We start from the raw sequence: 13,197 nt of genomic DNA on the forward strand, positions 1-13,197 counted from the left end.
TACTTTTGAACTTCCTGGCAACCAAAATGAGCAGTAATTTACAAATTCTTCAAATTCAGTGTCGTCTGCTTTGCAGTCTTTCATAATCTCTGACACTAGCATACACATTGGCACAGGGTTGTCCTGAGAGTGCAAAATGGCTCTCAAAACAGAAGTCAAATAGAAGGTAATTGAGGCTGAAATGTAAAGAAAAAAACAATTACCACCAACATTTTGTACTTATAGTAAGGAAATAAAATTAAGCAAACATGACAACTTATGATTTACCTTGCTGTAATTTAGTAAATGCAATCCACTCTTGAAGAGCAGCAGGAACAAGAGCACTAAATGGTGAAAGTAACATCTCTGTAGATGCAGTATCCGTTGTCTGCAGCTGGAGCGCAACTGTCTCATTGGATATGACTGTGGGTGTTTTCATGGGCGTGGGTGTGTCCATAGGCGTGGTAGCAAAGTAATCTACCTGTGATATAGGTACATCATCCAGTTCCAGAATATCTATAGTATCAAAATATTTAAAAAAATATAAAAATGACACAATTAAAAAAAACATAGCACGCAGCCGCAATAGTCTAATGAGAAGGTATATATATGTGTATCAAAGATGTATCGAAGATGCAAGACCGATATATTATATTGAGACATTTTATATCCAAGACGAGGACCTGATTATAGGGCCAAATTGATAGTTGGAGAATATGCAATATAGACAACTATACCTTTAATCTGATTTGTTAAAACCTTCCCATCTCCATCATTCAAACAATCTTCTCCACCACCATCATCCTTCTGCAATGCTGATACAGTTGCCATGGCAATGTGGTCCATTAGTGGATGTGGATTGCGGACAACCTTTGTCAGAATCTTTTGAAGGAACTGGATTTCTATTTTGGTGTTCGATCCAGACTGCTTTGGCAAAAGGTGCTGTAACCAGATATTGATCTCTTGGTCGCTGCTCTTGAAAATACCAGTTTCCCTGAAGATCTGTATCATTCAAAATAAATTGGAGTTAAATGTCAAATTTTCTAAATCAAAAATTCTCATAATACCTTTTCAGGTAGCAACACTATCAAATTTGTTTGACAAGTGATGTGTGATGTGTCTAAATATGGTAGTGCTATGATGTCATCGTGTCCATATATGGGCACTACATTTTTTTGTCAAACTAGTTTGATAGTGTAGACAAAGCTTTAGATACTTTCTTTCTTCATTTTCCATCCATCATACTTTGTTGTGAACAAAATTATTTGCATACCTTATGAAGTAGCACTTTGCTTGCCTCTTGAAGTTTAGTATCAGTTACAGAAGTTAACAGATTCAACAGTAAAGTCACAGTGGACTGTTTGCTTTTGTCGGTCTTCAGCTATTAGAAGAAATAAACAACATGCGTCAAATATACAGTTCAAACTGTATTGTCTGGCTCATAAAACCCACAACGACCTCACACAATTGAAGCTCTTCTGTACTTTGTCAATCTATAAGTTGCCAGACCTTCCAAATGTTTCATTAATACTGGGTATCCAACAATAAACAACATTCCTGGAGGTGTGGATAAGATTTGTAGACACTGTTATATGTGATAATGAAAGGGAAACCTGTACCTACCTCTTTAAACCATTTTATCTGACCTCTGGGCAGTGTTTCCAGGAACCGCAAGGCACTGATCTGCAACGTTGCATCAGTGCACAGCTTCTTCTCTTGCAAGTTGTAGGTGTCATGCAACAGATGTCCAAAATCAAAAGTAGTCTGTTCCATAGCTGATGGGACACAGACCTGGTAAAGACGAAGCACCTTCAACAGAATGCTCAGCAGGTCAGAGAAGTCAGGATTCTGGAGGCTGTCTTCTGAAAATATGAGAGCGTAAAGTAACACATGGTACTTAGGAAACTTAAAAAATATCCAATTATCAGATTGCACCAAGGAATGGCAAGTTTCTCAAACATAATTGGTCAGTTGTTAAAATATAAGTGGTCAGTTGTTAAAATATGAGTGGTTAGGTGTTTAAATATAAATGGTCAATTGTTCAAACATAATTGGTCAGTTGTTCAAATATTAGTGGTCAGTTGTTCAAATATGAATGGTTACAGTATTTGCTTAGATATATTTCATTTTAAAATTATTTAAAATACCTTTAATGTCAGGAACTTGCTTCCCAGATAGCATATTCATAGTTCTGTGCCAAATTCCAAATAGCAGTGTTACTTCTGGTAATTCCTACAAAACAGAAACAGCAACTGAGTGAAATACATGGCAAACTAGACAGAGCAATAGAGGGTGTTCTATTTATTATTCCGGAGCTTATTGAAGATAAAGATAACTCAAGATCTGTGACGTCACAAATATATAAATTTTTCTGAAATTCAAAAGGCATACCTATTCACACCAAAATATTCAAGATAATTTGAAAATTGTGGACGTTATCATGCAAAAAAAAAAAACCTTATAAATATCCCCAGTAAAGGCATCTATAAACTCTTTCTTGCTAAATTGAGGAGAAGCTTGCTGAACAAACTGAATCACTTTCAATGACCTCTCCAGAAAAAGAAGCAAAACATCTAAGGATTGGTAGCAGACCATCAAATTAGCATTCTAAAATATAAGAAAAATTACAATATAATAACATACAGATAGAGCAAAGTCCCAGTCTTGGTTAAGCAACTAAAGACCTGTGTGCCCTATCAAACTTTATGTGATGTGCCCATATATGGACATGATTATGTCATATCACTACTATATTTGGGTATATCACTACCATATTTGGACACCACACTTTTTTGATAGTGTAGATAGAGCTTAAGCCTAAATATTAGTAAAAATATGAATTGTTACCTTTATTCCCTGAATCAAAGTTGACTTTGAAATTACAACTGGTTTTGTAGTAACCATCGCCATAGCAACAAGTTTGTGAACTGCGACCTTATCAGATTGTATAAGGCAGGGTGGAACATCAGGCTGTGCTTTATATATCTATGCATAAAACAATTAAAAAAGTTTGTTTAGGTTTAATTTTTATATCTAAATCTTCAAAAAGAAAACTCTAAAAACAGAAGCTATGAATACTCAAAGCCTAAGTGGCTCATACCTGCTGTATTCACCAATCATAAGTGAGATATTTAACTTAAATATAAAGTATTTCACTTAAGTCAGTAGATATTTAAGGATTTTTCACAAAGTGGTATTCCTATTAAGAAGAGAATTTGAATGGCGAAAACAGCCATTTTTATCCCTTTAACTTTCTACAATAAAAAAATTTTTTTTTAACCATATTTAATGAGGGTGATCCATCTAGCAATTGCTGATCATTAGGGACCCTCAGAGGTTCACAAGACAAACATATACACAATATGCTCTACATAAATAAAGTCTTATTACAAGTCTTTGGGAGTGGAGTTGTAATGTTGTCCTTTCTGATCCTTGGAGTGGTAGCCAAGCTCCACTCCTTTATTGTATGTTAATAGAAATATAAATACAACATACCTTTGTTAAAAACTTCATGTTAACTACCCATATTTCAGAAGCTCGTGGAAAGAATGAGTAACCAGATGAAGTTAAATACTTCTGGAGAATATCTGGACAAGTCTTTAAAACCTTCACCACTAATTCCTCGACCAATGAGTCTTTCGTTGCTGTTCTCAATGTTTGAAGAAACTTAAACAATACAGAGTTCTGATTCCTATAATACATAATACATCGGATAATAATCATTAAAGAAACCTGTTTAGTGATTCCGTCATCAATACTTACTGTAAAGCTCTGTCCACACTATCAAATTTTATGTGACAAAAAAATTGTGATGTGCCCATATATATGACTTGATGATGTCATATCATTACCATATTTGGCCATATCCCTATCATATTTAGGCACATTACGTTTTTTTGTTAAACTAGTTTGATAGTGTAGACAGAGCTTAATTTGCAGGAATAGCAATTCTCCTGTAAGAAGACACATCGAATTAGGGCTGATATTTATTGTTAAATGAACGAGAGGGCTTTGATACTTACCAATGTAACTTATCTTCTTTTCGAAAGTTAATTAATTAATGATAGTTTGATAATATTTACTTACATGCCAGACGTCCCATATGTCTTGTCAAAGAAGTTAATTCCATGCCTGTGAGAACATGTGACATCACATAGAAAACAGTGAATAAGCTCTCTGACAATTTCTCTACCTGAAGATATACGTTCTTCTTCATCTTTCTCCTAATACATAATAATAATAAACTGTTACTATATCAATTATAACATTTATGGAATATAAATATTTAAAATGTCATATTTCATTTGGTGGGAAAGGGAGGAGATGCAGGGAAAGAGGCAGACAAATAGGATGTAAAAAAGGAAGAAAAATAGGCAAGAAAATATGAATGAAAACCTGGTTGACGTAACAAATATCTTGCATGTCAAATTTGCACAGTATGGCATTTGAGCTCACAAGAGACTATCTACAATTGTGTCAACATTTTTCCACACAAGAAGTAAACAGATAAATAAAAATAAATACCTTATCCGTGTCGATGTCATTTTTTCCATCCCATAGGTAGAGATTTGCTAACTGCTGCAATGTGTATTCATTGAACAACCGTAGCTTCTGTGTTTTTTTTATGGCACTGTTCATTACGATCTTATCACGTAATGTTGGGAGAAGAACTTGAATCAACGACAACCGATCAGACTTAACTGCCTTGAATGTTCCCTTAATAAAATCTTCATATAAAATAAAATTTGATATTTTGTTATAATATTATTAAATCTCTGTCTACACTAAAACTATTTTGACAAAAAAAAGTATGATGTGCTTAAATATGGTCATGTTATCTCCAAATATGGTGGTGATATGACATCACCATATATGGGCACATCACAGTTGTCACATAAATATAAGAAAAAGAATTTAAAAGACTTTACACCATAATAGAAGTTTTTAACAGAAAAGCAGATTTTCAGGAAACATACCTTTATGCGACAATAGATCTTCTATCAATTGGCTGTCCCCGACTACTAGAAGTGACAACATGAATCGTATATAACATACACGCACATCCTCGTCATTCTGAAATATTAAATATTCTTATTTAATCTTTTTTAAAATTATTATGTACTCTAAAAATTCATACATATATTTATAAGAATGTTAGATTTAAATTGATTACAACTAGTATAGATGTAGTTAGTGCATTTCATGAAGAAAAAAAAAACAAACTAGTTTTTTGCATTTCCATTTCAAGTACATTGAATCTTTGTAATAATACTAATTTTCTCCTATCTTCATGAACTGTTTGTCACACTATATAACAATATTACTATTTCTTTAAAAAAAAATATTTTGATTATATTAATCTAGGCAGGATGAGGAGTACTGTCTTCTTTTGAAACAATGTGTGTGAAAGGAGTCCTAATTCAAATTTTTACGGGAGAATTGCTATTTTATTATTAAACTAAAATAGTATATTATGCAAACCTCTAGATTACATCGATTGACAAGTTTCATAAGAGTCGGATGATCAAACGAGAAGCAACTCATCACGTTTCTTGCTGAGCTAATCCCCAGCATCACGATTGATGTCAACAGTCGGAAACCAGCCATCGCAACGTTGTTGTGGATGCCAGCGAAGATGGCCCGTTCCACTTGTTTAATGTGCTTCTGGCATATCTGATGTGCGACACGAACTAAACTGCTGTGGTAGATTGGGTGATTGTCAATGACTGATAAAAATATTTTCTCCAGAACTTCACATATCAACTGAAGCTGTTTGAATAAAAGCAAAATTAACAAACATTATTCTCAATTTATACAAGAAATGGCTAATTTCTATAATTAACAAATGAACTGTAATTTTTATAATCTGTAACCAGACTTTTCCACAGAATTTTTTTTCAAAGGTAATTCATCTTTTAGATTTATTTGGCCCCTATATTGTAAGAGAATATTACATTGAATTAAAACGGACCATGTTTGGCAAAATTTGTGTGTGTGTGAATCATCAGTTATGTTGAGCACTGTTCTAGTTCGGTAGTTTAGCAAAACAATCAATACTGTCAATTATCATTTCGAATATTACTTCATATCATAGTATTTTATTAAATAAAATTACCTCTTTTGGCGGTCTTTTGTTCCCATCCAGAAGCTGTATTATTTCTGCGCATTCTCCTGATATTTTTAAATATGCCTGGATAATATCCTTTTCAGGGTCACTTTTGATTTCAAATTCACCAACCGATGTACGAAAGAGAGTCAATGCTAGAAAATAAAACAGTTATGCAAGTTTGTAGAAACTGTAATATAGTTATTAGTTGTAATACTAGTAGAAGACCTCATAAGTAAGATACACCCAACCATACACACAGTCACACTATAATACTTTAATAGTGCCGTGGTGCTGAACATAATAAATAATTAAAAATATAAAAAACTTGGGAAGCATTATGCAGTTTTGGATTAGTTTACTAGTGATATAGAACTGTGCTGAAAATCAGTTATATTTGAGTCAGGTTGGGTTAGGCCAATTAAGCCAGGCTTATTCCGAACGTTCCCTGGCTGATGGATACCACTAGCTAGGCCTACATCCCGGTCCGTCCCGCCTGACTGCTGAAAGACTATAGTCTTAGCTAGGCTAGTAGCCTAGAGGCTAGGCTTACCTTGCAAAACTTCCCCATTGTTTTCTGAACGTAACTGCTTCTTAAATTGATGAGCAGTAAATGATTGAATATTTTTCTTAATTTTTGTATCCTGTGCAATAACTGAGGAACCATCATTTTGTCTTTTTCTCTTCATTTTTGTGAAAGCACAATCTTCTTCGTACACAACATGTGTGTTTTTGTCAAAGGTCATTTAAAATACATATTGGTTAAAAGAGGGCGCTAGACTTTAATTTCTGTAACTTATATTGTACTTACAGCCAATGACATTCGTAGTTAGGGTGGCCTACTAATAAATAAAAAACAAAAACGCTTCTTACTGACAATATTAAATGTTATTTTAAGCGTAGGCAACATTTTTGCCTTAGCTTTTTCAAACATAAAAAAAGTTTAAATTGCTGAAGCAGACAAAATCTTGCCTTAAAGATCTACTGATACTTACATTCAATCTTTTTAGGCCTACTAAAAGTTAAGGAGGAGTACCCAAATTATGCTTATCATGGTTTTTAATTGTGTCCCATGATTTATAGGCTACGTACCACCACAAAAAAATTTAAATGTTAAATTTTAATTTCACTTTAGCCTTTCAGCTATGTTAGGACGGTAATGTTTTGCGAAAAAAGTTGTTTTCACAGGTCATCATGGGAACCTGCTAGTCATAAGTCAGTATTACTCAACAATAAGAAGGATGACCGACGTACATGTCATGTGATCAATATCAGTAGGAAATCTTATTTTAATACAGGCGATATTGTTTAGAGTCGAGAGATGCACCCAACCTAACCCAGGTCCATATGTCTGTATCATTAATGTTATCGCCTTCACAATCACAGTCTTTTATAGATGTATAGGGCCTACCAGCCTGGGCCTACGTGCTGTACAGTAGTATGATATATAATAGTATTGCAACGTATATTTCTTGGATCTGTTGTCGTAACATAAATGTTTTTCAGTCTTTTATAGATTAGAGTATACTCTGCAGGTTTAAATGGCAAAAAAATCGAGGTATAGCTTTTATAGTCAATCGTCAACAGTATGTACGTAACTAGACGTGACAACAATAACAGAAGCAAATAAATGCATTTTTAAAATATAAAATTTATTTTTTTTCAGCAAACATGTATTATACAAACGATACATGAAGCATGTATGGGACGGATATTGTAAAACATAGATATAAAAATACTGTAGCATTTAGTACGGTTTAATTTTAATGTTCATAATATGAAAGATTGTCTGATTTATGTGTAGGTCTAAATATACGTGTCAATTCATGATCTGAATCGATGTCTAATATTCCTCGCCCTCTTCTTCCTCTTCTCCGTCCATTGAATCAACGCCAACCTCTTCGTAATCCTTCTCCAGAGCTGCCAGATCTTCACGAGCTTCAGAGAACTCTCCTTCCTCCATACCTTCACCAACGTACCAATGTACGAAAGCACGCTTAGCGTACATCAGATCGAACTTGTGATCAAGACGAGCCCATGCCTCGGCGATGGCTGTGGTGTTGCTCAACATACACACGGCACGTTGTACCTTGGCCAAGTCACCTCCTGGTACCACAGTTGGTGGTTGGTAGTTGATGCCGACTTTGAAACCAGTTGGACACCAGTCGACGAACTGGATGGTTCTCTTGGTCTTAATGGTAGCAATGGCTGCGTTGACGTCTTTTGGTACGACGTCACCTCGGTACAGTAGACAACAAGCCATGTATTTGCCGTGACGTGGATCACACTTCACCATCTGGTTGGCAGGTTCGAAGCAAGAGTTGGTGATTTCTGAAACAGTCAACTGTTCGTGGTACGCCTTCTCGGCTGAGATGACTGGGGCGTATGTAGCAAGAGGGAAGTGGATACGTGGGTATGGTACCAAGTTGGTCTGGAACTCTGTCAAGTCGACGTTCAATGCACCATCGAATCGAAGGGATGCAGTGATTGAAGATACAATCTGGCCAATCAATCTGTTCAGGTTGGTGTAAGTTGGTCTTTCGATGTCAAGGTTTCGTCGACAGATGTCGTAGATGGCTTCATTATCAACCATGAAGGCACAGTCGGAATGTTCGAGGGTTGTGTGAGTTGTCAGGATGGAGTTGTATGGTTCGACAACAGCAGTAGCAATTTGAGGTGCCGGGTAGATGGCGAACTCAAGCTTCGATTTCTTGCCATAATCAACCGACAGCCGTTCCATAAGGAGAGAAGTGAATCCAGACCCAGTACCACCGCCGAAGCTGTGGAAGATCAGAAATCCTTGAAGCCCGGTACACTGATCTGCTAATTTTCGGATTCTATCGAGAACCATATCAATGAGTTCTTTGCCAACTGTGTAGTGACCTCTGGCGTAGTTGTTGGCAGCATCTTCCTTCCCAGTCATCAGTTGTTCTGGGTGGAATAGCTGACGGTAAGTACCGGTTCTGACCTCATCAACAACGGTTGGTTCAAGATCGACAAACACAGCACGAGGAACGTGTTTGCCAGCACCAGTCTCGCTGAAGAAGGTGTTGAAGGAATCATCACCACCTCCGATAGTCTTGTCACTTGGCATCTGACCATCAGGTTGGATACCGTGCTCCAAGCAGTACAACTCCCAGCAGGCATTACCGATCTGGACTCCGGCTTGGCCGACGTGGATAGAAATACACTCACGCTGCAAAATAAAAAATGAAATGCGTTAGTAAAAATATAAATGGAATATTACGAATATTTCAAGAATCCTAAAAATTGAAAAATAGGCCCATGGGATTATAATAGTAAATTATTAACACCACACAATAAGACTAAGTTTATCGATTATTGATAAGATAATACGTTACATAAATTCGATTAAAAAAAATCTGATTTACTTTTCAATTTGAAATGGAAAAAAAATCATCATTACAAAATTATATTTATTAAATATAGTTATTAAAAAAATACTGCTGTTTTCCGAATAGTACTGTATTTTATGTACATGCCAAACGTATCACATTACACAGGTAGTATAAAGACGATGTTTACTGTCTCTATGACAACCAAGATGGTTCAGTAAATATTCGAGACATGAGGTTATAATTGTACAGACAGGGTTAAGGTCTATTTGTTGTAACCATGGCTACACCCTATAACAACTTTCAAACATAATCTTTCGGCATTTATGAATCGTAAAAGAAAGTCTTTTTCCGCCACAATGTAAAAAATTAAAACAGCCAACCTGATTTAATTAAGCCATGTCTACACTATCAAACTTTATGTGATGTGCCCATATTTGAGCATATCACTACCATATTTGGGCACATCACACCTTTTTTTTCAAACTAGTTTGATAGTGTAGACAGAGCTTTATGAACAATTGAAACTAACCTCCTAGAGTTTTGTTTAGAGAATCATATTTTTTTCAGTTTTGGTATTATATCGATTACAGTAATTCGTATCAAAAAGATTTATAATTGAAAAAACAAAAATATTCCTAATGAATATATAATCAATGTTAGACCGGGCCAAAAATACGTATTCTAATGTTAGGCCGATACCATAAAAACGTTTCGTATCTGTCAATGTTGCTGTATTTTATTACTTTTATGATCGTTAAACAATTAATTCTTCTCCAGCCAGGGGTTATTTCAACTGTATTCGTTTAGAATATAATATAATACATAGGCCTAACTCTATATTTTAGAATTTTTCATGACCTATCTACTCTCTTTAAAATGTTTTTTTCATAACTTCGTTGAAATTGAACACCTTATATTAATGTTATACAAATATTGTATAATATGCTTTTTGATGATAAAATCAAATCCTACTCACCATTTTAGTGTTGAAAGTTGAAGAATTTGATCTGAAAAATTCGGGAGAATTGACGAATTAATTCGTGGTCTTCGAGCACCGGTACTAACGGTCGGTAGGTGAAGAACTGAATGTGTGAAAGCGGTAAAGGTAAACGTTTATATAAACAGTGATTCAGAGCTGTCGACCAATCAGAAACAAGCGTTGCTATAAGTTCTTGTTCAAATATAAGTAAACATTTCTCGAAAACTTACGACGGTAGCTAGGCACCCATGTCTAATTTCCCTTTCACATAGAGCTGTAAGACGGTAATATGATATTGTAATTGGAAGGGAGATTTGTTTGAGAAGCCTGTCTGACTGCAACTTTATTTCAAGGGTGCAGTCAGTAGGGCCTAATACAAAATTTTTTCAAAGTCTGATTTTATTAACCTAAATGTTTAATGTTTTTGGGTGAACAATACATCTTTAGGCTAACCATAGATGTCTGCTCAAGTATAAAAATCAATTTTGGGACAGGGATCATAATTAATTGGAGGCCTACATCCGGGTCCTTCCAATTAGACTCTGACTCTTTCTCCAGCAAGGGATTTATTACTACGTGGGGTATAAAGAAAATATCATTATGGTCGTTAAAAAGTACGGGGTAGAAAGACCCAACAATAACGGTATTCATCACATTGTACAATACCAGGGGTATATAGGCCATAGACCGTTAAAAATATGAGGCGTCAAAATACCTCACAGTCTGGTGTAACGTGCCTCACACTGATCCTTCAATGGACACTGATCAATGCATTATTCAAAATAAGCAGGGAGAAAAAGAACGCTAGGAAAATAAGTGTTCTGGAATAGGCCTAGACATGTTTTAAACCAGGACCGCTATCTTATTGGTCGAGATTTCCTGGCGTTGTTAATTTTCTTTCCCTTAAAAGAGTGTGTATATTCAGTAAGGGTACTTTTATTCTAATATTTCAAATGAACAGTTAGGTCTATATAACACGTTCTATTTTGAGTCTTGGCAAATTATATCCAGAATACATTCAAATCGCTTACGTAAAACCCGTATCCTTTTTTACTAGACATATATCAATAATTGCCAGTACACATTAAATGTGTACTGTGACGCTTGTTAAATTTCTTATTGGAATAACATAATCGCTTCAGGCAAGTCTTTTATATACAATTGAATTACCTTATCCTTGTTTAAATTGGATTGTACTACCGAACTATAGACATCTAAAATAATTAACATTTCGTTTTATTATGTAACTTAAAGGAAATAACCGATCAAAATAAACGTACTGACGTAAATTGTTCAACTGTATTACTTCTCGTTAACAGTGTTAAAGTTCAATTTTAGTTCAGACTAAGTTTGTGTGTGTTGTGATTTATCTATTAGCAGATCCTTCAGGAAAGATGCATTTTATAAATGAAATATGTTAACATTCTTATAAGCAAAGTCAGCCATATAGACTTGGACTTACTGTTTACCTCCGAGTGGGAAGTTTTTTTTATATAAAAAAGGCCCATGTTAAAATATGGCATGATAAACCTCAGAAATGTAAGTGGCAAGGTACAAAATATAATAGTATATGATATATTAATTATGAACAAAATAAAATAATTGAATTTCTTAATTGAAATTTAAAAAAAAAGGGTAAAGCTTGTTGTTTTTTTTTTTATTGTTTGAGCTTTTCATTTGGTTTATTTTGTATCTCCATTATCAGTCATTTTCCAGTAATTTGCCTTTATTGTTTATTTATATATTATAATATACGCTCGAGTGACAAATACAATGAAACTTCTTCTTTTTAACAAATATGTGTGTCGTGATTTTTGTATTTTTGTTATTTGTATTAAAAATATTTAAATAGGCCTAAGGTTGTTAATTTTAGAATAGAAAGAATAGAAAAAAAAAACAATAGATATATAGAAAGACGTAATCATTAAAAAAAAATAAACAGCTTTAAACTTTATTTTGTTTATTTTGTATCTCCATTATCAGCCATTTTCCAGTAATTTACCTTTATTTTAATATTAAAAATTATTTATTTGTTATAATATACACGCGCGCGACGAATGCAATGAAACACATTGTCTTCTTTTTAACAAATGTGTGCCGTGATTTTTTAAATTTCTATTGTAAATATTCAAATAAAGTTGTTAATTTTTAGAATAGAAAGAATAGAAGAAAAAAAACAATATATATATATATATATATATATATATATATATATATATATATATATATAGAAGGACGTAATAATTTTTTCTAAAAAATAAACAAAATACTGTTACAAATAAGGTAATTACCAATCTTTGGAAGCATTGGAAAGTTCAGTATCACTGTTGACGACGACAACCTAAAAAAGAAAAACACAATTATTATTGTACAAAGTGTAGTGTAACCAATTACTGATGGCGGTTAAATTCAATTTAGACCATATCAATCACATTTATTCTTAGAGAGTTTGCTCTTAGTCAATGTATGCATGACGTCATCATTTTGATGGCGTTGTTGTTTTTTCTCCTCCTCCTCCTGGTGGTTCTGATGACAAAAGTGTAATCTCTTTCATTTACAAATCACGATTTTCTCCGATTACAACATTCTTTGTTTCTGTGTGTGATGCGAACAACGAAATACACATTCAGCAACTTTTCAGATAGCAACTTGAAAACTACGGTACATTCCTGCTTCAACAGATAGAGATAGGTGAGTTTTTTTTGTTAAAATTGTATAACTAACTTCATTTTAATTCTTCTAAATAAATGTTCGTCACAGCTAAATAGTTTTAT

The 13,197-nt window shown here is 34.1% G+C and overlaps 2 protein-coding genes across 2 annotated transcripts in view; both read right to left on the minus strand.

Annotated features, from left to right (window-relative positions):
* LOC140055540 (nucleolar pre-ribosomal-associated protein 1-like) overlaps positions 1-6,831 on the minus strand; it is a 39,153-nt gene extending 32,322 nt beyond the window's left edge. The window contains exons 1-15 of the mRNA XM_072100877.1: positions 6,639-6,831; positions 6,095-6,240; positions 5,461-5,748; positions 4,956-5,052; positions 4,504-4,706; positions 4,066-4,202; positions 3,475-3,670; positions 2,827-2,964; positions 2,437-2,586; positions 2,127-2,211; positions 1,603-1,841; positions 1,253-1,360; positions 717-981; positions 268-495; positions 4-176 (exon numbers count right to left, since the gene is read on the minus strand). Coding sequence (XP_071956978.1) covers positions 4-176; positions 268-495; positions 717-981; positions 1,253-1,360; positions 1,603-1,841; positions 2,127-2,211; positions 2,437-2,586; positions 2,827-2,964; positions 3,475-3,670; positions 4,066-4,202; positions 4,504-4,706; positions 4,956-5,052; positions 5,461-5,748; positions 6,095-6,240; positions 6,639-6,831 — 2,646 coding nt within the window. The remainder of the gene's footprint in view (positions 1-3; positions 177-267; positions 496-716; positions 982-1,252; positions 1,361-1,602; positions 1,842-2,126; positions 2,212-2,436; positions 2,587-2,826; positions 2,965-3,474; positions 3,671-4,065; positions 4,203-4,503; positions 4,707-4,955; positions 5,053-5,460; positions 5,749-6,094; positions 6,241-6,638) is intronic.
* Positions 6,832-7,718: 887 nt separating this feature from the next.
* On the minus strand, positions 7,719-10,543 carry LOC140053959 (tubulin alpha-1A chain-like). The gene is made up of 2 exons (XM_072098725.1): positions 10,421-10,543; positions 7,719-9,281 (listed from the first exon to the last, which is right to left on the minus strand). Exons 1-2 carry the CDS (start codon positions 10,421-10,423, stop codon positions 7,929-7,931), a joined length of 1,356 nt encoding a protein of 451 aa, XP_071954826.1. The 5' UTR covers positions 10,424-10,543; the 3' UTR covers positions 7,719-7,928.
* Positions 10,544-13,197: the final 2,654 nt, after the last annotated feature.

Source organism: Antedon mediterranea, chromosome 7 (genome assembly GCF_964355755.1).
Source record: "Antedon mediterranea chromosome 7, ecAntMedi1.1, whole genome shotgun sequence".
In the NCBI taxonomy this organism is placed as follows: Eukaryota; Metazoa; Echinodermata; class Crinoidea; order Comatulida; family Antedonidae; genus Antedon; species Antedon mediterranea.